This window comes from Salminus brasiliensis, chromosome 3 (assembly GCF_030463535.1).
Source record: "Salminus brasiliensis chromosome 3, fSalBra1.hap2, whole genome shotgun sequence".
NCBI lineage: Eukaryota > Metazoa > Chordata > Actinopteri > Characiformes > Bryconidae > Salminus > Salminus brasiliensis.
Window position 1 is genome coordinate 41728392 of NC_132880.1, and position 23705 is coordinate 41752096.

Sequence of the window (23705 nt, forward strand, 5' to 3'; positions counted from 1 at the left end):
AGAAAAGCTGACAGCGCTGGCATATAATTGCCATAATCAAATAATACCTACAGCTGAATAACTTGGGGTCTGCATTTCAAATGGATTAGCAGAGAAAATAAGGTCTTTTATTCGTCCAACTGAAGTCCTACTGTGTTTTCTTTTTTTAAAAAAAGAAAAAGTGACATTTCTAAATATAGTTTACCCCTTCAACTGCTGGCTGGGGTTAAAATTGAATGTGTTTAACTTGTGGCAGGTCTTTTTTAAGGGGTGTTTTTGAATAGAGGTAGGCAATCTGATTACTATATTACTGTATCAGGATAGATTCTATAATAATATGTTTTTCTGAGTATATGATGGTATTGTGAGTACCACAACTGCAGGTATCACTAAACGATGCAAATTCAGATTCAATTCAGAAACCTTTCTATTTTATACTTTTTTAGTCTTCTGTTTAATTCTTTTGCTAAGGTGTAACGGTATGTGTATTTGGTGCATGGTTTGGTGCACAATCGTACAGAGAATACATGGTACGTAGCCGGGTAAGTGGTTGGATGCGGTGGATGGGGATTAATGAACATAGCCAAATTTCACAAGTGAGAAATCCCCAAGAAACCTTAAGCTCTTTATCACTCTGTTTTCTGTTTGCAGTGAAACGACTGGAAATAATGATCATATTTCACCTCACACCTCATAACATTCTTACCTTTTCCATCCTTTTCCTGGTGTGTTGGAGATGTTGGGCAATTGTATGCAATTGTATGTGTCTGGAAACACACTGGACATGCTAAAATTTACATTTTACTGCCTAACACACTACAGACTGTACAACTACCTCAGAGGGGACTACACACACTAGGTGGAACAAATTGTAACTTGCACACTGTCTGTTTATTATTAATGAAAAGAAACTCAGGAAGGTCTTGGGATTCATACCGAGCCCTGATGTTCAAACCATGGTATGAACGCAACTGTGTCTTTTGTGTACTGTTACACATCTAGTTCAGCTTGTGCAAATGTTTTCAAGTATGACATTTTCTGTGGTTGGTGTGGTGCAATGGATAAGACCACCTTACAGCGAGCCAACACATCATGTGGGAGTCTGGGGTCGACACCAACTGGGGTTCAACCCCGTTAAGAGTCCTTGGACCAGACTTCTAACACTACATTGGCAGGGGTAACTTTATAAGTCGCTGGATAAGAGCATCAGCTAAATAGTGTATTTAGAGCATACGGAAATACTGTATTTCAGAGCAAGAACTATATAATGCTGTGCACTACAGAACTATGCATGAACTAATCAAAACTACAAGCAATTTCTTAGAGAACAGCTATAGCTCTGTGTGACATGTATTGCGCAGCAGACTTTGCTTTTAGAGTAAGTTTTGCAGATTTCTCCAATTTCGTAATTTTTACCAGGCAATACCATTAACATGCCCACTAAAGTGCACAGTACAGGCATTCACCATTGTCTCGGTTGCTGTGCACCTTAAGGTAGTTCTGTGGTGAAGATGACTGTACACACAACCCAATTCACAGCTCACTGTGTTCTGCTCTGGCCAGTAATTATACAAAACATGATCTCTAAGAATCACATGTCTGTATGCTATCTAATGTGAAATCTGCACTATAGTGGAAACGTTTAGTACTTGACAGATAATGGATTGGTTAGACAAATAGGATACTTCTATAACTTTACTCCATCTGACTGATTCTTGTCCATAATATAGATTCCCATAACAAACAGAGGTGATAAAAATGCCCACTTTGTGCTTTGGACAATAAAATAAATGTCATGTGTCTGCATACAGACCAAGGACTGTGCCTTAATTCCTTGTTTTGCCCAATTTTCCGACTGACAAATTAAGTTTTGCAGGAACAAAGAAAGTATGATATTCAAATGGAACAGCTCATAATTGTCAGTTCTAGAACAGTAGGGTGGGCTGCTGCTTTTGGGAAGAATAAAAAACTTTATTATAACATTTGAGCTTACATGAAACACCCTGGGTCAGATATACAGTACTGTGCAGAAGTTTTAGGCACCTCAGTGCATGATGTAAAATCATTACTCTCAGCAATAAGAGAGTTTTTACTGTAGAAACTCTACACCACATTCAAACAGATGCATGAAAACTCAATTGCAGTAACTTCTTATTTTAAAGAAAGTGAGTGAGATCTTGTGAGCTAGTTTGGAGAACAAATCTTGGCTCCAGATTTCTCGTGGACGTTCCCATTAGCCAGCACAGCATGGATGTGATTAATACCATGAACAGCTCATCTGATTTACCAGTATTAGTATTTTACTGATGAAATAAACACTTACTGCCCAAAAGCTTTTTCTTTCTATTTTTTCCCCAGCTGCCTGAAACAGTCTAACAGTTCTGCATGAATGTGAGAGTTATTGCCATGCTCAACCTCAAAGGGTCTGAAATGAACTTTTCCTAACATGTTTCCAATTACATAAACTGCACCCAGGACTGCGCACCAATTGTGCTATGCGGTCTACAGACTCCGGACAAACGAGAAAAAAGTTATTTGTTTCTGCACATTTGGTTGCACAGTCCGCTATGGCTCCTGCCATTGTTACAGGAAGTCTCCCAGCAACCTGCCTTTGGGACAATAGCACTAATTTATGTCAGATTTTAGAAGGTGGAGAAAAGTCCCCATACAACTGGCTGCTGGTAGCTGCCCAAACATTAATAATTCACTAGAATTTGCTTCCCCTGTTTCACGCAAGCTTCTCTCAGATACATTTGCATGAGCAAGAGCAATGCATTTTGCTTCTTTCCATGTACATAAAGTCGCATAAATTGTGCATTTAGACTTGTACAGCAGTTTTGTACACAACGCTCAGACAGAATGCGGCCCGTATGCATCTAAAAATGGTACTACATGTGGCCCTCTGTGTATGTATTTGAGCAAGTGTAATACTGAACACATTTTAAACCGTGTTCTAGGTTTGTTAAGCTTGTGAGTCACTGGAGAATTACTGTTTGTGTGAGCAATGGCTAATAAGAACCTATTTGGCTTGATCTTCTCAGCAGTCACAAAGGTAACTCCCATATCTATTCCGAGAAACATGAAGTTTAGTCTTCCCTCCACTTTTTAACTGAAAGACAAGCAAGACGCTCTAGAGATCAATGTAACAGTGTTAAAAAACAACCAAAAAACTTTATAATAACCAATAACTCTTGTGTGACTGCAGTATCTAATGGCATTTTCTTCTCAGCTTAAACAACAAACATCTAGCGGGATGAAAGACATGATTCCTGCAGCCTGGTGCAGAAATGTTTTGTTGGGGGGTTGGGGGCAAAAGTGCAATGTGTGTAGAGTATTCAATAAAGTTTTAGCTTCTGGCTTTCTCTGTTTAGTTAGACTAATAATAAAGCTCCATAAATCCAAACAGAACTATTTCCATCTCCTTACTCTTTTCCAAGTTAACAACTGGCCACCAGTTTGGCCCCGAAGCAGAAGCAAGAACGGCCCAGATGCTTTCTGCCTCAGATCTGTTGCCTACCCTCCATTCCTGACATCTGCTACACTCCACACCTTGAAACTACACCTCTGTGTCATCCTGATGTACCAACACTTGGATATATGATGGGACTGATTCGGCATTACTTATTACCTCTTAACTCTTACCACCGCTGAGCATATCAATGATTACATCAGTACACCCAGGCATAACAACGGACTTGTGTGGCGTTAAGGTGACCTCAAACCTATTATAAGTCATTTATAAGTGCTGTTGATCAGAGGATGATGGCCCCAAAACCCCTTGTGAGTTCCTCCCAAGGTTTGCTCACTTGGGTTTACATGATTTATCCATTTCATTTCTTTTTCATTTCATTTTAAAGCTGTCTTGTGACATTAGGTTGTAAAAAAACCCCAATATAATATATTTGACTTGACTTGTGCAAAATCCTTCAGAATACAGTTGATTAAATCTAGTTTCTAATAAAAATAATGTTCTTTTGTTTTCTTAAGATTTTTGTTCTTGCCTTCTGAACTTAACATCTTATTTTGACTTCTGTAAACCACACACTGAATAAATTCAGCCATGTCACTCCACTGCTGCGTTCTCTTCACTGGCTTCCTGTTGCTACTGCAAGATTCATAACCTTAACGCTGGTCTACAAAGCTAAGACTGGACCAGTCCCTCTGTACTTGATGGCAATGGTCAAAAGCCGATCTGCACCAAGAGCCCTTCGAACTTCTAATACGGCCTCGGCTCGACCCGCCATCCCTCAAAACCCACGGAAGGCAAGCATCCAGGCTTTTTTTTGTCCTGCACCAAAGTGGTGTATCAAACTTCTCCTGGGTGTCTGAACAGCAGAGTCGTCCATTGTCTTCAAACGCAGACTGAAGACCCTCCTCTTCTGAGAATACTTAATAAGTGGTCACCTTATTGACTTGTGTTTAGTAGTGTCTAAACTTGGAGGTATCTTGGAATTTTTAGCCTATTCAAACTAGCTGAGGTTATTCTTGGGTAAATAGCAAAGCACTTGTGTAAGTTGCTCTGGATAAGAGCGTCCGCTAAATGCCTTAAATGTAATTGAATTCAGGTTAAACTTGACTTAAATCAATCAAATCAGTGTAAATATGTTAGTGTTTTCTAGCATACTTAGGGTGTCTTTAAACTTGTAATTTGGTTCCTATGGTCCGAACTGAGCAAGAAAATGATACATTGCTACAAATTAGTCCTGGTTTGCTTTGCGTTCATACTGATATATTTTCAACCGAAGCAAAAGAGGAAAAATGTGACGTATGGTGCACATATAACAGAAGGCTGCAAGTAGAGGTTCTGCGCAAGGTGGGTGTGTCTGTGAGTCCTGCATGATCCATATAATAACTATTGGAGGGAAAAAAGCTAAATTCTTAAACATGGCTTATTAAATCATATCGTCTTAAGATCAGTGTTAAACCATTATTGTGATATGGTAAACATGCTATTTTGTTTATGTTAAAGCTACAAAATTTAACATTACTGTGGTTGCATCCCAACATCCTTACACATGTCTTTACTTTACTGGGGCAACTATTAATCAGCTGTTATCTTCAACTGAATGTGTTTGTTTATGATGCATTTCACATGTTTCTGTTGTCGTAACTATGGTGGTGTGTTGGGTTCAGTGGAACCAGTTTCAGGGTGTGTCACTAAATTGAAAGTCATATATAGTGTGTATAGACATGGTTCATTACCTGCCTCAAATGCAAATACTTGTACTACACTGTTACAAAGTCTTCTAAATCGTTAATTAATGCTGCTTTGGTTTTGGTGAGGGGTGTCACACTCCTCGTTTCCCCCACACCACTGCCAACCCATAGGACTCAATTTCTCATCAAATCTTACATGCCCTTATTTAACTAGAAACTGTTTCCACACTCATCGTCTTCATCGCTGGTTGCTACTCTCTGTGGTGTTTAACTGACCTAGCTTGTATCCCAACTCTTTTGGATAAAAAAATATTTTTTCCCCTTTTGCTATTATAACAAAGTCCTTGTTTAACATTACCCAGCATCCGGTTCGTCCCTTAAGCGTTACAAGGGAATGGGGTTTGGGAGGATCTGCCATTAGCTTATCTTTGAGTTTCCAAGTTCTTGGAAATTTTTGAGGGCTCTAGTTAAATAGTGGGACTGTGTTGGGAAATATGTGGAGAATCCAATCACTGGATGTCTTGTCTGTGGACAGCAGTGAAGAATGTGTGGGATGCAGTTCATTTAGATAATTTTATGGAAATCTTAGAGGTGTGAGGTCATCATCAAGATCAAAGAAGGACTTATAAAGTATAATGTGTAAAATACATATAAATGTATAAAGTATTATACATAAAATACAGATATTTTTTTCTTTTCGATTTTTGGTATATATCAGTGAGCACTACTGAAAGCAATATTTGTGCCCTGCCAGCATGTTTCTAACAAACAAAACTAATAAAACGATATCTGCATAGGGGGAATTTCATCCAGCAATCTGTTGCTTTATTGTCCTTTTCTGAGTTTGCATTCAATGCTGTTTCTCCTGGCTCTCTCTATCTCTCTTTCTCTCCATCTCTCTCTCCCCCTCCTCCCTCCCTTTACTCTCATTACCCCGAATGGCACGCTGTTCATCACACTGACGTTAATTTATTACTAAACCTTGAGGCAGGAGAGATAATCAAAGATATGGGTTTTGTAGGGACTCTCCTGCTTCCATGGAGTGTATGCAGCACATGTTCAATGAATGAAAGCCGGCTTCCTGCAGCCACTGCTTTGACCCAGACCGACAGTACGAAATGTGAACTGCTTGGCTTTGCTTTATTCTCCATGCTGAATATCTGTTATAAGCTGTTGTGTGAACATACAGCATGTGCTGCGTATATATAGATGAATGACCTTTGCCATTGTGTTTGAGCTCACCTGTGGGCGGATGCAGAAATATGTGTCCCCTTTCACTTCTGCAGTCAGAAGAAGTGTGACGAACAAATCACTCTCTTTACAGGGCTGTTTGATTGGATCTGGTTGGCGCGTCAAGCTGATTGTTTGAACAACACTTTCTCATTTCTTCCCCTCTCTCGCTCTCTCCTTCTCTTTCTCTCTCTCTCTCTCTCTCAAGGTCTCTGCTTGCTAAGAATTTCTTCCTGCTTGTTTGCTATTGCGCGTGTGAAGTTGTTGTCTGAACTCACAGCACTTTCACTTTAAAGCTAAGGGTAAAAAGTTGTTCCTCCTTCCCAGGCTGTGTTCTTTAAATGTTCAGTTAAAACACTCCAGATCTAAAATAAACATCACAGCAACTCAGACAGTGCTTCAGTTGAGCTTGTTCGGTCTGAAAAGCCACTAACTGCACATGATGCATACAAGGAACACATGTTGTGCCTAGAAATGCTAAAAAAAATTGTCTTGTTAAATTACATGTAAAAGAAACTCATCTAAATCCTCCCTCCAGAAGGCCTCTAGTTCGGAGATATTTTTGAGTCGTCTTGCTGCACAGCTTGTTTAAGGCCTACTCACAATGATTCCACAAATCATTTTCGAGGCTATTTAGGTCAGGGGACTTTCTGGAATTCCAAAAGCTTTCATTTCTGTCTTGTTGGGTAGTCCATGGTGGTTTTAGGTGTATTTTGGATCATTATCTTGTTGCAGAAGCCATCCTCTTTTTAGCTTCAGCCTTTTAACCCCTTTAACAGATGGTTTGACATTTGAATTGCTGGTATTTTGTGCATGGGAATGCATTGTTTCCTCCACCGTGCAATACTGCAAATGGCACTGGCAGCAACACAACCCCAAAGCACTCCCATGCTTCACAGTTGGTAAGGTGTTCTTTTCATAGAATGCAGTTCCTTTTTTTTGCCCAAATGTACCTTTTGTGGAGCATTGGACTAGTCCACAGCAACAAATTCTTTAGATTTTCAGTAGAACACCTTCAAATGTAGAGTTTGGGACAAGGTCACAGTTAAGATTTTCTTCTTATGACTCTCCCATGGAGTTCATGTTTTGACAGGCAATGCTGCACAGTGGAACAGTGCACATCCTCTCCAAAACTTTTGGCAGTACCACCTGCTTGTATGGTTTTCTCCGAGTTTTACTCATCTTTACCTCCACAGTTCCTCTGAACTGGTTCTCATCATTGATGCAAAGTATAATTAGCTACATTGAGTGGCTTCACTCAGAAGTATAGGTTGTGAGAGACTAATATAGAAGCATAATTTCACACATCTCCTTTACCTTTGTAGTTAATCTTGAAACCTATGGAGCCCACACTTTCATCAGACTGGAGATGGAGCCACATCTGATGGGTCATGCTGACGATGAGGTCAGGAACAAAGCTGCCCGTCAGGCTGAGTGGACAGAGGCATATGAGTCAGATCTAGTACTGTATAAACATATGAAGCAATAAGATGAGTATCACATTCACTTGTCATAATTAATATAGACCACATAGACTCTGCACATAGTATCTGATTAAAACAGAATGCATTTTAAATACTTTCCATTCTAAATAGCTTAGTTGTCAAGGGAACCACAGAGCCTTATGTAACTGTGATATTTTGTTTTAGCAATGCTTAACTTAGTAAGGGAGCATCCTTCTGAAAAAAAAATCTCTGCCTGGTTCAAACTAAGCAGTGGACAAAAGGACATCATAAATCATACAAGAAGATCATAAACACTAGAGCTTATAATGCACTACATAATGCAGGCTTCCTGACAAATGGCAGGACTGAGGCACTTACACTTGCAGGATTGTTCGGGGGTCACCCACTTCTCCACCATCTCCAATAGTAAGTGTGTCATAGCCCAGCTCCAGGTCAAACTCCTCAAAGTTAATCTGAATCACCTGTGAACACAAATAAGGCATAATGCTCAGGTCAGGTCAAGAGTTTAAGGTATTTGCACATTTAAAATATGAAATCTACATGAAAAAATAGTGAAAATAGAGTCAAGAAAAGCTGCAGCTAACAGCTTAATAGAAGACCCATTATTCCTGAATTCAGGTCAGACAGTAAGACCACAGTTGGTCCAAGTCATTGACATGCTGGGTCTGGAAGAAATGGGAGCCGGGCCTTTACTTCTTTTTGTGACCAGCAAAATGTACAAAGGATAGATTTCAGCCATGTGAGTAAATTAAAGTGGCATTGAGATCTACTGTACAGTCCCATCCAGCTGGTTGTCTAGTTAAGGTAGGTACCGGCCATTAAAATATCACATACTGTAACTATTATGACTGATTTCAGATCACGTTCACAGATCAGTTCATCTACTGCTTACACTAGAACTGTTAAGCTCCTGATAAGTCCATATAGTCAGAGTCTGAATTCATTTTTGGCATGACCCTGTTAACAGTTCAGTAAGCTAATATTTATTATAATTGCCTACATTTATTAAAGACACACTGATTTTAACACAACGCTCTCCTGAGAGTACAGTGAAACGTTTGTACTTTCCATTCTCCAACTCATTATGTCTATAAAGTCATCAGTGGAGAGACTGTACAGTAATCTGGGCTGCACCTGTCAGGCTCTTCAGCACATTCCAAAGTGAAAAGTTCACTCTGTAGTTAGAGGCTGTGTGAGGACATTTTCCTAGGTATCTCCTCCCCTGCCCCGCAGGACACTGCCAGCATCCTCCACTTCCCTCTCTACTTGTCTCTGATGGGGAACTCAACCATATGGTAAGAAACAAAGGACAACATATCTGCAGTCCAGCTAGTTATACTCTTTAAAGAATGAGGTTTCAATAAATGCATTAATAACTAGTTATGTAAATACAATAAAGACTGAAAAAAGAGTTACACAAATGGGGCTTAAGAGGTGAGAAACATGTGGAAAACTAAAATATTGACAGGTTTGAACTTGTTTTATGTTGACCCATTGTCCAATTTTATCATGTCCAATTCCATCCTACTAGTTATGACTCCCCTTTTTAATAAGGAGTGGCCAACTGTTACTTCTGTTATGTTGTGTAACAGACACCTGCACTGGACTCAAAAACATTCCAGGTTAGAAGTCCCCCTATCAGTTGGAAGGAGGCCTTCATATTCTTAGACTCCTGACCATGGAGGACAGTGGTGTTGATGGGATTCGAACTTATGATCTCCAGTCACGTGATAAGCAGGTAGTTCTCACTCTAGAGATGTGAAGCCATGTACAGACGTATGTATAAGAATCATGTCTAAGCTCAAGAGCAGAACAACTTTCTAGGTGCAGCTTATCAAGTGTGAGGAGATCACAAGTTCAAATTCCAGCAAGGCCTCAGAGCTCTACTGTCAAAAGTGTCCCAACCTGGGGAATACAGGTGACTGGGGAGTAATAACCTGCAGATGGAAATAAACAGTAAACACATTGAGGGGGAGAAGCCACGGACTAAACATCTTACATAATACTTGAGCAATTTCAGCTGCAGCTCATTTACTGATATTTTTGAGGCTCAAGTCAATCTGCATTGTTGACAATTTAAGGCCTGTACTGTTAGTGCTGTTTTTCCTATATCTGTCAAATGAAAGCACAAAATGATCTCTGATCAGCTAACATGGACAGCTATTATCACCATAGCCTCACACTGCAAGGACTGGAATATCCAGCGAAGTACACCATGCAGACGCTTTCCTGTTCCTGTCATGAGGATTAGCTCTGGGGGCCGAATAATGTGTGTGGTGGACAGTAATTAAGCCAGTGGAGCACAGTATTGAATGGCAAAGCAATGGACCAACCGAGCAGAATTATGACTTCACAATAAAGTAGCCAGGCCTATGAAAAATCTCCATGTGTGGAGAATGAGGTTGAGTCAGACAGACAGAGCGAGACGGCATGGGGTGGCCATTTAGACGGGCCTTAGTGTTATAAACGCAGCATAGAATCAACTGATGTGTCCAAAAATTGAGCTTCAAGTCTATTCACTAGTAAGAAGCCCTCACACAGTACACACACGGGCAATAAAGCACACGGTCATAAAAACCCAATGGGCCCACATGCACTTGTCACAGAAGGGACAGGTGGCACGGCACCTCTGAATAATAATTTAACCTGTGCTGTTATTTCCAGCAAAATCAAACATGGAGCAGACACCCAAGCAGCTATGCTGAAAGGAACAATAGAGAGCCCACAGCCATGAGTCACGCACTTCTTATGAGAAGATCTAAGGTGGAGCTCAACAGCCCCTTGCGCACACACGTACACACACATGAAAGGGGGTGTGATCAAGTGCCTTCTCAATGGTAAAACATATAAGCAGGGTTTCTGGGTCCCCTAGGGCTATCCATATTTTCATTTCCTCTAGATTAAGCTCACAGAAATGGGATCTGTGATCACCCTCAGCTCACTGCTCCACCTGCTGCACACTCATCTACAGGAATGTACAATCAAACTCAAGCTCAGAGCTGGAATGCTCCTGAAGAATCGTCTCAATCTGCAGCTACCGATAGGTGGAAAATGCGGACATATATATATATATATATATATATATGTTGGAGAGAATAGATGGTACCTCAGTTAGCATTAGCTTTTAGCCTAGTGTGTATTCTTGTTTGCTCCCCCCGGCTTTCGATTCTTTGCTACTGATTAGAAGCTTCTCTTCTGCGAACACTGGCACAGAAACAGCTGTGGTCACAAGGCCTAGTTCCCATAACCTGGCTCCTGGCAAGCTTGTTTTCCCATGGAGGTGATGTGCTGCTCTCCAGTATCAACAACACCATGTACTATCAAACGTACCACATTTTAGTGCTTCATCAGCTTTGACTACAGCTTTCGCTAGTGGACTGGGTGTATGCACATTTAAGGGGTGTAAATATAAAGAGTCAAGACAGTTTTGGGGTTTTGGAACTGGTCCGTTTTACAGCTGTTTTGGTTATGCCGGATTTTTATTTAAAAGAGGGGACAGTGTTTGATGCTTATGCGATGTCGGTTCCATGTACCAAACTCCCACTATTCAACTACACCAAGGAATGTAAATAATAAAAACATAAACAAGCATTTCAGCCACATCCTGGCCCCTTTCTGTCTTATTTAAGCTAAAATAAATCATGTTGAATTGGACGAGGACAGTGTGTTTCATGTGGAAACACTTGAAACATGCTAACATTTACACACGGCATGCTGTAGCAACTACTTAGGTGACACTAGGTAAACAACCTATAACTTATATGTTCAAAATTTTTATTAAACAATTATTATAAAGCAGTTGTTTTTGTTTTTTTGTTGCTCTTTCACATTATTCCCAATTCGAACCGAACCAGGACTTTTGTGTACGGCTTCAACCTAGTGCTTATGCACGTATTATGAAGTCTCTGTAGGAATGGACTCAAATGTCCTGGAATAAACTCATGCTACATTAATCTACAGTCAAGTAAAGAGCATTTTCCATTTGTTCCCTTCTGCATCAAAGCAACCATTTGAAGATAGAAGGTTCTGTTATGCTACAGGGCTTTTCGCCATGGACCTTAACAATACACACTGACAATCAGCGCTCCGCCACGATGCACTTGCTTTGTGTGCCACACACTCTGCATTAGTGAGATGAGGCTGGCTTAACAGCTGTCCACCCGCAGAGCAGCCTTAACACTATCACATCCTCCCTCCAGCTCCACAGCTATTGCTCACAGCAGCCTGTCAACTCACGGCCGCGTCAAACGCCACTGACACTGATGAGAAAAAAAGTCAGTGCTCGGAAGCGGACGGTCACCGTGCTCATTCCCTATAAAGCTACGGTTTGCAGCACAAGCCACTTATCAGCTCGGCTAAACAAACGCTGGATAGAAGTAAACTGAATCAAAGTGACTCACATCAAACACAGACGACTCTGTATTCACCCTTGTTATTCCATATTTAGGAGCATGGAGTTTAAAGCATTAAAGATGTCTTTGATAGAAGGGACGACAGAAATATTTACATGATTTTAAACTGCTGCACCAGGGGGATGTAAACACTGTATAACTCCATATTCAATTTACTGTTTTCATTTCAAAGCAGAAGTTTGGGACTTCTTTTGTTCCATCCCTCCAGGAAGTCATTAAGGCGGTCTTGTAAGATGCTATGAATTCATCTGACACCCCCCCCGTCACCCCCCCCCCCCCCCCCCACTGTGAGCACGGTTTCAACTGTCAATTATATGACACAGCAGGAGACAATGAGCAGTCCATATGTTTGCAGAGACTAAATAATATGTTTAAAAGGAACTGTGGCAGAGGTTCAAGGTTTACAATTATGCGTAACATCAAACATGGCGCTAAACCGCTGTTCGAAAAAGCTTACTGTATTAAATGCAGATCCACAGCATTCAGCACAACCCATGCATACAAATGCACACCAGAACCAGGCTGTCGATAATAATTTTACAGTCAACTGAGTACGTCTCTGGGAGGCTATCTGATCAAACCAATCGAGGTCTACTGAGGAAATGGCATTGAGCAAATATCCATTGCACTCATTCACTGGTGAAAATAGGCTAGGTGGTGGTTTTACTGTTGAAATCACTATTCAGACCAGATCACATAGAGACACTGGGTATTATAGCTATAATCAGTGTTTTTCAGTCATTGGGGTCCCACCTAAATCCACCGTGTCAGTCATTTTTGAGGACATTTTGCTCCCACGCCAGGAAAAGCCTTGTACTCGTCCCATAACATGGGCTGTAGAAAGATCCCATTATATTAATCACAAGCACATTTACCTAACTATACCTAACTCCATAGTGTTTTTGGGGTGTTCTTGGGAATGAAGTGGGCAGTGCTGTTATATAAGCCATGACCAGAGGATCGCTGGTCCAAATCCTGGTCATGCTGTTAGCTCCAGGGTGGGTAGGTGGCACTCTTTCCCCACATCACTCCATTGCAGTTCTAGTTTGCTGTCGTGATGCATCAGAACTGGGTACACAATGCTTTTCTTCAAGCGCCGTGCAGTTTAGAAAAAGAGGCAGCACACATGTTGAAGGAAGCATGTGTCAGTCTTTACCCTTACAGTGTCTGGAGCTTGCATGTGATTGGGAGAGGATATGTATGGGTTGGGTAATTGGCGATCCAAATTGTGGAGAAAATTGATAATAAATACATAATAATAAAAAAGCAAGGAAATCATAAGATATTTTCTACTCATCTAGTAATCATTTACAATAATGTAGGTTGGTTTGGCTATAAGATTGCTAACTAATAGGCTTCCGTATTCATAGTCATCTCACAGTGGCTTGAGATTCTTGAGATTTAGGAAAACAAACACTTGAAATTGCATAGATGAAAAAAAAAAATAAATAAAACTTACTGTAAATGACCTATTTACATAACTTGGCCAGATTATTTATTGCAATTCCTGCCATTACTAACTTAATTAACTTTATTATGAAGAAATATTTATTTATTTGATCTCAATTTATGTTGTTGACTTTACCACAATAACACATGGCCTCTCATGGCTTATAGCTTTAATCAAAAGCAAGCAGAAGGCAGCCTTACAGAGTACACACATCCATTCAATGCGTTCAACTAGAGTCAGAGCTAGATCTACTTCTGCTAGCTACCTTAATCCAGCTATCACAACCAGGCGCGTCTCATGCTCAACACTTTCCACTGGTTAGTAGTCCAAGGTCAACAGCACATTTCTAAGCCCTTTTTCATGAAAGACCTCCTTTTCCATGGTCTCCTGTGCAATTTCAGAGATGATATCCATATCCTTCTTTAGGATAACACCTATTAAAAAGGGGGAGGGGCATCTACTTTCATTAAATGGTCACATTAAAGGAGCACAGAGACAGCTGACCTTAGCTGCTCCTTTGGGGTTAATGTCCTGTCTAAGCATCTGTCTCCAATGAGGAAGACCAATGAGGGGACAGCATTGCATTTCCTATGAGATAAACCTGTGGTCACGTTGTGGGCTAAACCCCTTACAAACCCAAAAGCCCACAATCAAAAGGAGCGTCTGGTAATTAGTCCAGACATTACCCTATTTCTCTTCCTTCTTGGCAGGAAGAAGAAGAAGACCAGGAGCAGGCTAATGGATGGTCACCTTGAAGAACATGTGCTCTAGGTCTTTTGGCTAGCTTGCAGGATGAGGCGAGGATGTGTTTAGATGAAATGAACTACAGGGCTTTGTTTATTTTCTCACAGAGTACTATATTTTCTGCATACTGAAAACTATGACTCAGTATGTGCTTTTTTGAGCTGAGATCTGCTGCCTTCAGGGAAAACTCTCAGCCTACTCAGAAGATGTATTTACAGTAACTTATATAACCCGAATGTAAATTGAAGCCAACTGAGCTCTTAGAAGTCACAAAGAATGACTTTCTTTTGCTATACTTTTCAAATATAATCATGTAGTTCATACTGAATTGCATAGTGAGTTACTCAATCTTTACTTTCTCCATTTGTATTAATAAGATATGCAACACTTGTGCCAATGGATTACTGCAGGATTCTGTATCCGGGATTTCCAGGATCCTGTGATTTCTCAGACAAGAGTTGGGGTTAACCATCAATTAATTTGCAGGTATGTATTAGTCAGTATGTTTGAAGAGGGAAAACATCAAACTGTGAGTCCACCAGAACCAGCAATGAAGACCATTCAATTATCAATATTGTAACCGTCATGCAACCATACTTGTATTTTTGTTAAATTTCTTTTTTCACTTAATGTAAATACTACATAATGGCAGTTGTTCTGTACATTCACATTACAGGCCTCATAAAGCAATTCTATTTTTTTTTTAGCTCAGATTCGAATTGGCTCTCTTGGCGGTTTACATTCATATATATCATGAATACCTCTACATACATTACCTCAGTCACAACCAGCATTAAGTGCATGTGTACAAGCAAAATAGATAAAACAAATCAGATCTGTCATCTGAATATCATCATGAATGGACCAATATAAAATAACCAAAATGACTTAAAATATAATCTTTTTACATTGACTTCCATTGAAGCAAAAATAAATGTAAAAACTTTCTGTGTAACAATATTATATAAAAATATAAAAATGTACTTGAGAGTACTGGGAATTAACCAAAATTCTCTTTACTTTTTTGTTGTTAGCTAATCGCTATTTCAGTAGTACACCGTATGAGCACGAGAAGATCAACATTTACATTTACACAGCATTTAGCTGACGCTCTTATCCAGAGCAATTTACAAGGTAACTTGTATTACAGAGGTGGGCCAATGTAGTGTTAGGAATCTTTCCCAAGGAGTATTGGTGTAGTGCAGCATAGTCACCCAGACCAGGAATTGAACCCCAGTATTCTATGTGGTGTGGTAGCTCACTGGCAGGTAGTGATATTATCTGTTGCACCACACCAACCACGTATTAAACTTTAGAAGACAGAGTTTTCAGTATGAGAAAGCACTTTTGACTCTGGTGGGTCTTGAACCCACAACCTTTGAATTGATCCAACTACTCATCCAGAAGTCCAATGCGCTATCCATTGCACCACAGAATTAACATAAATACACTTACCTATATTAAAGTGACAGGGCTGTGTTGTTTTTAAAGTAAAGGTATTGGTTTTTTTTCTAGAACAGAGATTTTAAAACGGTGGGTCGTGACCTACTGCTGAGTCCCAGTGTGTGCACCTCTGCTGCTTCCAAAGCGCTTGTTTTAGCAATGTGGCATTTTACCCAGGCATGCTCAGGGACATCTTCATGCTTGAAGCCTGTGCTTGTGTAAAAGGCCACTTAGAGACAATTTTTGCTACTTGCTGAGAGCGTCCTACCAGTAACATGTAGAAATAGTTTTTAGTTCTGTACATGATTTTAATCTGCCAGGTGTTTTTGAAAGTTTTTGAAATTTCATGACAAATGACCCAACAGAAGCTTGCAGCAGCCCTTAAATTCATAAATTCACATTACCAAGGTATTGACACCATGCTTGCATGCCACAACAATGCTTACGGCAGCGTTCATATACCACATGCTGGCCTTGTAGCACTACCACAGCATTTGCAACATCGCTGCAGTGTCATTAGCAAGCCTGCTACTTAGCTAATGGTACCTAGCATCGCATTTCAAATTATGCATGAATCTACTCAAACCCACCTTCTTTGTGGCCATTAAACCCTTAGCAAATCCCACAAAATAATGTTAGAGAAAGCAAGGTCATGGCAAGTAATTAGCTTTTGCATGGTTAGTGTTAACAGACAATTGCTGCTGCAATCCCAGACATTCACAAACCGGACAAAATGATACTGACCTATTTCAGAAACAAACAAACAAAAAAAAGAATTTAACCAACTTATCAAGCAGGAATAGAGCAGCATCCTCATCCCTATTCATTCTACTTAGATCTTGGAGGTGTCTCCACCACCCAGACACCTCACCTCACCAAGACGTCTTATACACTATATACACAGTATATATATAAGTTGCCAACTTGTCATTATTTGACACTTATTTAACACATTTAATAAAGCTGTCTAATATAGTAAAGTTACAAAATGACCTGCCTGAATGAATACAGGTGATAATGAAAACTTGTAAACACCTGCTCTTTGCTTATGTTAAATACCACTGTGAACTTGTAAACATGGACCTTCATTTCCTATAACAGTCCTTTGACTCCTTTGAGCCAAGTAACACACAGAATGTATGGGGCAACTCAGCACCTTAATCGCTTAACTGCTGCAAGGCAAACTGACTTATATGAAGAATGACCTTTCCATCTGTAGATGTAACTACAAACTCCTGACGAATACAAGCCAATACAGGCAGCTTGACCCTATGCCTAAGACTCTATCACTGTCAGCATAGGAGCAACACAAGCCAGCAGTCCATAAATACTACTCTTACACTGACCCTCTGAATCAGTAAATGTGATAAAACCTGGAACAGGTCTATGCCTCCCGGAAAGTGGGATATCCCACAGGAAGTGGCAAGTCGTATCGTGTTAAAAAAGTTAGACTTGACACCACTCAGACAAAAATCCCTGTGTGCTTTGTAAATGTCCACTCCTAGCTTTTCAGAGAGATTAGTTTTGGGGTGTAAGTGAGGTCTTGGATAAACCTATTGTAATTCATCACCGTACAGTAGTCAAATCAGACCTCCGTAAGGAGATATTTAGATCTGATTTGCACTCAAAAAAGAAATAAAATAGAACACTGACCATCTAGGAAAGGGTCCTGCAGAGAACGTCAATCATATCATTTTTCTTTTAACAGATTTTTTATTCACTGATGTGTAGCACATTGTGTTGTGCATTAACTGTTGATTGTCCATTGTCAAACATTTTCCTTTAGGACTTCCCTGTGCCAGACTAAACTGCTGTAGGATAACTAGACAATATTGGAAATGGCAAAAAGGGGAATTAAACCATATATATATATATATATATATATATATATATATATATATATATATATATATATATATATAGGGTGGGCCATTTATATGGATACACCTAAATAAAATGGGAGTGGTTGGTGATATTAACTTCCTGTTTGTGGCACATTAGTATATGGGAGGGGGGGGGGGACTTTTTAAGATGGGTGGTGACCATGGAGGCCATTTTAAAGTAGGCCATTTTGGATCCAACTTTAGTTTTTTCAATGGGAAGAGGGTCATGTGACACATCAAACTTGTTGAAAATTTCACAAGAAAAACAATGGTGTGCTTGGTAACTTTCTTAACTATTCTTTCATGAGTTATTTACAAGTTTCTGACCACTTATAAAATGTGTTCAAAGTGCTGCCCATTGTGTTGGATTGTCAATGCAACCCTCTTCTCCCACTCTTCACACACTGAAAGCAACACTGCAGAAGAAATGCTAGCACAGGCTTCCAGTATCTGTAGTTTCAGGTGCTGCACATCTTGAATCTTCACAGCATAGACAACTGCCTTCAGATGACCCCAAAGATAAAAGTCTAAGGGGGTCAGATCAGAAGACCTTGGGGGCTATTCAACTGGCCCACGACGACCAATCCACTTTCCAGGAAACTGTTCATCTAGGAATGCTCGGACCTGACACCCATAATGTGGTGGTGCACCATCTTGCTGGAAAAACTCAGGGACCGTACCAGCTTCAGTGCATAAAGAGGGAAACACATCATCATGTAGCAATTTCAAATATCCAATGGCCTTGAGGTTTCCATTGATGAAGAATGGCCCCACTATCTGAAGGCAATTGTCTATGCTGTGAAGATACGAGATGTGCAGCACCTGAAACTACAGATACTGGAAGCCTGTGCTAGCATTTCTTCTGCGGTGTTGCTATCAGTGTGTGAAGAGATGTGTTCGGGTTTCTACTAATGGTTTGAGGATCTGAGGTAGTTCTCCTTTATTATTCCATCCACTCTGTGAAGTGTACCAGTTTGACTGGCAGCAAAACAGCCCTATGAGCATGATGCTACCACCATCACACTTAACAGATGGTATATTGTTTTTGGGGAATGCCTCAACTTTATTCCTCCAAACATCTTTGTCTAATCTGACCATAAAACTATCCTCCAGTAGGCCTTTTCTTTGTCTGTGTGGTCAGCTGCAAACTTAAGTCAAGCCTGAAGGTGTTGATTTTGGAGCAGAGGCTTCTATGTATGTATAATATTGACCCTATGTTGATTTCAGACCCTTCCCCCACATAAAACTTGAGAAACAAATTCTTGTTTCTTTTAAAGATGTATGTTGTAATTCATTCTGTGCCAGAAAAAGAACAGTTCCAATAAATTATTAAAGATGATATCAATGTCCACGATGACTCTCGTTGTTACAACTGTCTTTATAGTTCTGTTAATAAAAAAAAACAACAACTGAAAAATAACTTAAAGAGCATTAGTTTTTTAAAACCAGAGTAATCATCTCTCCCTAAAAGGCCAGGTGACCGAAAACATGACTTTGAGGAGGAGTTTGATTTTGGTTCAGTGAGGACCATGTTTCTGTGTTGTTTACAGCTTGATTAATGTAAGCATCCCAGACAGCTCAGCAAAATACGAGCTGCATCCACTGCAGAATACTAGATCCCAAACAACATAAGTAAAAAGTAAAAAAAGCCAATTACAAAAAAGGCTAATTATCTTCATTTGAAGTTCAGTGTTCTCTATGTGTCAAGCAAGATCATGTTCTAGCAGAAAACTACATTTTGATGATGGACAGATCTGCCCGTCTGTCTGGGGCAGTAGTGGCTCAGTCGTTAGAAAACGTGGTTGTGGGTTTGTGTTGATGACAGGGTTGTGGGTTTGAAACCCAGGCTTGGCAACCTGCCATTATTGGGTCCTTGAGCAAGGCCCTTAACAATCTCTGCTTCCTGAGTGCCACAGCGAAGGCAGCCCACCACTGTCACTATGTGCATTTGCTTAGGGTGGGTGGGTGTGTGTGTGTGTGTTCACTGCACGGATGGGTTAATGGTTGTCTTGTCTTCTATGGCCTTTCCCTTCTTAATGCCCAGTATTGTAGAATAACTACAGTCCAGATACATTCTTCCTGTGGGCTGTAGGCTAAGAAGAAGGAGTGAGGGGTCAAGAAGGTTTGTCTGACCTCAACAGGGTGATAAGCTACAAAACTGTGCTGGTCGCTGATGGCAATGTTGTTAAAAGTGCTAGTGTGTTGTTGGTGAGATGTTTCAGTAACAGGAGCAAAAGGACTCAGAGTCAAGCCCTGTACGTGAGTGTGTTCCCCAACGAGCTGCGCTGCATTGAAATGCATGCCTGGAGCCAATCTTCAGCATCTGTGTTTCTGTTTCTCTATGATGGCACTCTGCTGCACTTTTAAGTTTATACCCTAAGCCTAATTAGACTATATATCGCCACTGAGCTTATGACGCTGTTAAGGGTTCCAATAATTTAGAGGATTAGCAATGACCCCACCCGTGGTGCGGTATACTCTGTAAAGCGTCTGACCATGCGCACTGCTCCGATACCTGGTTTGCACTGAAGAATCACCCTCACACATCAGTGCCCTTTCAGTCTGAACCCCTGACCCTTCAGTTCCTGTCAGGGCTGCAGAAAAGGTAAGTACTAATGTCTTCAAATTGAATTAAGCCCTGACACTCTCCAGTTCTCTCTCACCAAGGTTAAAGCAGGGAGCGCAATATAAATAAATTGGTGCACTAAAATTGTGTCTGCCAAAAATAAATGAAGCAATAATGTTCTCTGCTGTAAGCAGCCATTAGCCATCCCTCACTTGAAGGAGGGCAGAGACATCTGGCAACATTGTAGAGGCTTCATTTTAATGCAATCACTTTCGGGTCTCCTTAAGTGCTCCTTTTCCGTCAGAGATCATACTCGTGCCGCAGTGACGGCCCTTTTCCGTAATTGAGTAATGTTAGTATCAACAAAATCACATATTCAATCCACAAAAGCTACACTATCGCAAATGGCAATCGCTTCTGTATGGAGAGAGGTGCCAATGATTACTACAGCAGGCATCATGCCCTGAACGAACATGCTGTAATTCATGCAATTTGGATTCAAACACAATATGACTCATATTTGATATTTGATGCTGAGGGTGGACCACACTGTACGGTTATATTGATCATTTAGCATGTGTGATTATAGCCCTGCTGATCCAACAGCTTCCCTAAAACAGAATTCACAACATCCCACTAATTAAGCTGCTATTTCTTTTAAAATCACCGTTTACAAAGTTCACACCAGCAGTATCACCAGCCCCTCAGACAAATGCCAGGTGTACCGGCTGTCTCAGTGTTTTAGGCATTTTTTATAACAAAAATGTCACCTTCTCAGGGGAGGCGCCTACAAACACTCTGATTTATTGAAAACAATGTGCCAAAGACAAGGCTGCAGGAACACAAAAACAAGTTTCTCTACTTGAGCTGGCACAGTCCCAGATCTTTCAAAGTACTGAGTGGGGAGGTGGGCTGTGGGAGGAGGTGGAGAACATCTCTTTGGCCCACAAGGCTTTCATGCTACCTTCCATCCATCACACGATGCCAAAGTGTCTAGACAATTTCATAACGGGGTTCTGAACATTTAGCTTCTTTGCGTCACGAAGAAGCAACTGCCAGTTCCAACCTTGGAGCAATGATTCCGGCCCTGGCTGGAGTTTGGAAAGTAGACGGGTGAACAGGCAGAAGTAGGGGGTGTGAGGAATCTACCGGGCGTTTTTTAAAAAAAGTGGCAGAGTGTCGTCTGACTTAGTGTAGCACGCCCTCCAAAAGACACCTCCCGCAACTGAAAATAATATTTCTTTAGGGATTTTTCATGCAGAAAATTTCATAACAGGATTCTGAACATTTAACTGATTTGTGTTGTGAAGAAGCGACCGCCAGTTTCACCCTCAGAGTGACGATTCCACCCCTGGCTGGAGTTTGCAAAGTAGAAGGGTGAGTAGGCAGAAGTATGCTCTAAAAAATAAATGTGCTACAAAAGGTTCTTTGAGATATGCCATAGAAGAACCACTAGGAGTTTCATAAAGAATCAATTTTGTAATTTTGAGATGTGACCTTTAAATCGATAGAGAACCTTTACGTCAAGAGTCTTTTAAAGTTCTTCACACTCACATGTCTCTATGACAAATATGATTCTTTATGGAACCAAAAGTGGTTCTTCTATGGCATCGTTCAAAGAACCATTTGTAGCACCTTTATTTTTAAGTGTTGGGAGTGTGAGGAATCTACCCAGACACTTTCAGATATGTGGAAGCATATCTCCTCTGTGAAGCTAGGCCTCCTGAAGTCACCTCCAGTAACTGAAAATAAAGCAATTTCATAACAGGCTTCTGAACATTTGTGCTGCTTCATGTTGTGAAGAAGCGACTGCCAGTTCCAACCATGGAGCATTGATTCTGGCCCTGAATGGGCAGAAGCAGAATATGTGAGAAATTTAATAAGGTACTGTCTGACGTTTAGCCCCTATCAGACAGGCATAGTAACCCAGATTTCTTTCCAGAAATTATCCAGAGGAGCAGTTTGTGTGAAAGCAAATGTCTGGATCAATTGTACCGTGCATTACCCAGACTTCCACATCCTGCCTGCCCCTTAGTACAAAGTTTGGGTAATATCCAAGTGAGTAGAGCAGGTTTTTGTCCAGAGAATTCACAGAGGCTGTGTTGATGACACTATTACGGATGAGTCGGTAGCCTAATTTTCCATCTTTGTTTTCCATCATGTGCTGTAAACAAAAGGCCGCTATTTCTCCAGCATACTTTTTGTGTCTTGTTGAGCCTCCTGCACACCCTACACAAGCACCAACCCTTGTCTTAACCACACAGAACATGTGCTTAAGTGAGAATGTGTCTAACTCTGGATCTATGGGTATAAAATTTCCTTATGGAATTTTAATGCAGACAATTGCATAACAGGCTCCTGAACATCTAGCTGGTTTGCACTGTGAAGAAGCAACTGCCAATTCCAACTTTGGACCGATGATTCTGGCCCTGGCTGGAATTTAGGAAAGGGTGAAGGGTGGAGTTTTCTGTAATCTAACTGGACGTTTTAAGATGTGGCAGCATGTCGTCTGACTTGATGTAACTCGGCCTCCAGAAGGTGCCTACCACAATTGGTTATAAAACTTCTTTATGGACCTTCTTAATTTCATAATGGGTTTGTGAACATCTAGCTGGTTTCCGCCATGAAGAAGCTGCTGCCAATTCCAACCTTGGAGCAATGATTTTGGCCCTGGCTGGAGTTTGTGAAATGGAAGGGTGAATGGACAGGAGTAGGGGCTGCAAGGAACTTAACCAGGCGTTATCATATATGTGGCAGCGTGCCGTCTGCCTCAGCGTAACTTGGCCTCCAGAAGGCGCCTCACGCAACTGGATATAAAACTTCTTTATGGACTTTGGTGCAGACAGGTGCGGAGAAGGTCAATGGAAGCCACTTACTAAGCAGGTGAAATGGTTTGTTCTCGTAGATTTATTGCATGGAAGTATCACTCAAGCATCTCTGTGTCTCAGAGAGTCAAACTCGAAGGCCTTGGCTTTGAGGCTGACCGGAGTGGATTTGCTGGGGGATCTTGTTTGTTGTACATGGGAGGTCAGTTATTTGGAGATGAATTGCAATGTTAGCGACTCAAATCAACTCGAATCAATTACGGGGCACGGCGCCGGGAAGACAGAGACGGCTGCGGTGCTTTCGCAGCTCTTATTACGAATGTGGGCTGGGGGGACATCAATCCACATGTCCTGAGCCACTCTGCTGCCTGTTCATCAATATGAGCCCCCGCTGAATGCCACCGCACTCCGTCCTGCACATGGAGCAACTCTCTCGCTCACTCTGTGTGCCTTGTCACATTCAAGGTTTAGGAGAGGACACTGATACTCCTCACACACGTGTGTATACATGTGATATATTACCTCACACATACACACCTCACTTCACTAC

General features: G+C 40.9%; 1 protein-coding gene across 1 annotated transcript in view; it reads right to left on the reverse strand.

Annotated features, from left to right (window-relative positions):
• Positions 1–23705, reverse strand: part of csmd3b (CUB and Sushi multiple domains 3b) — a 548309-nt gene that overhangs the window by 210688 nt on the left and 313916 nt on the right. Inside the window, exons 11-12 of the mRNA XM_072674465.1 lie at positions 8190–8293; positions 7684–7796 (exon numbers count right to left, since the gene is read on the reverse strand). Coding sequence (XP_072530566.1) covers positions 7684–7796; positions 8190–8293 — 217 coding nt within the window. The remainder of the gene's footprint in view (positions 1–7683; positions 7797–8189; positions 8294–23705) is intronic.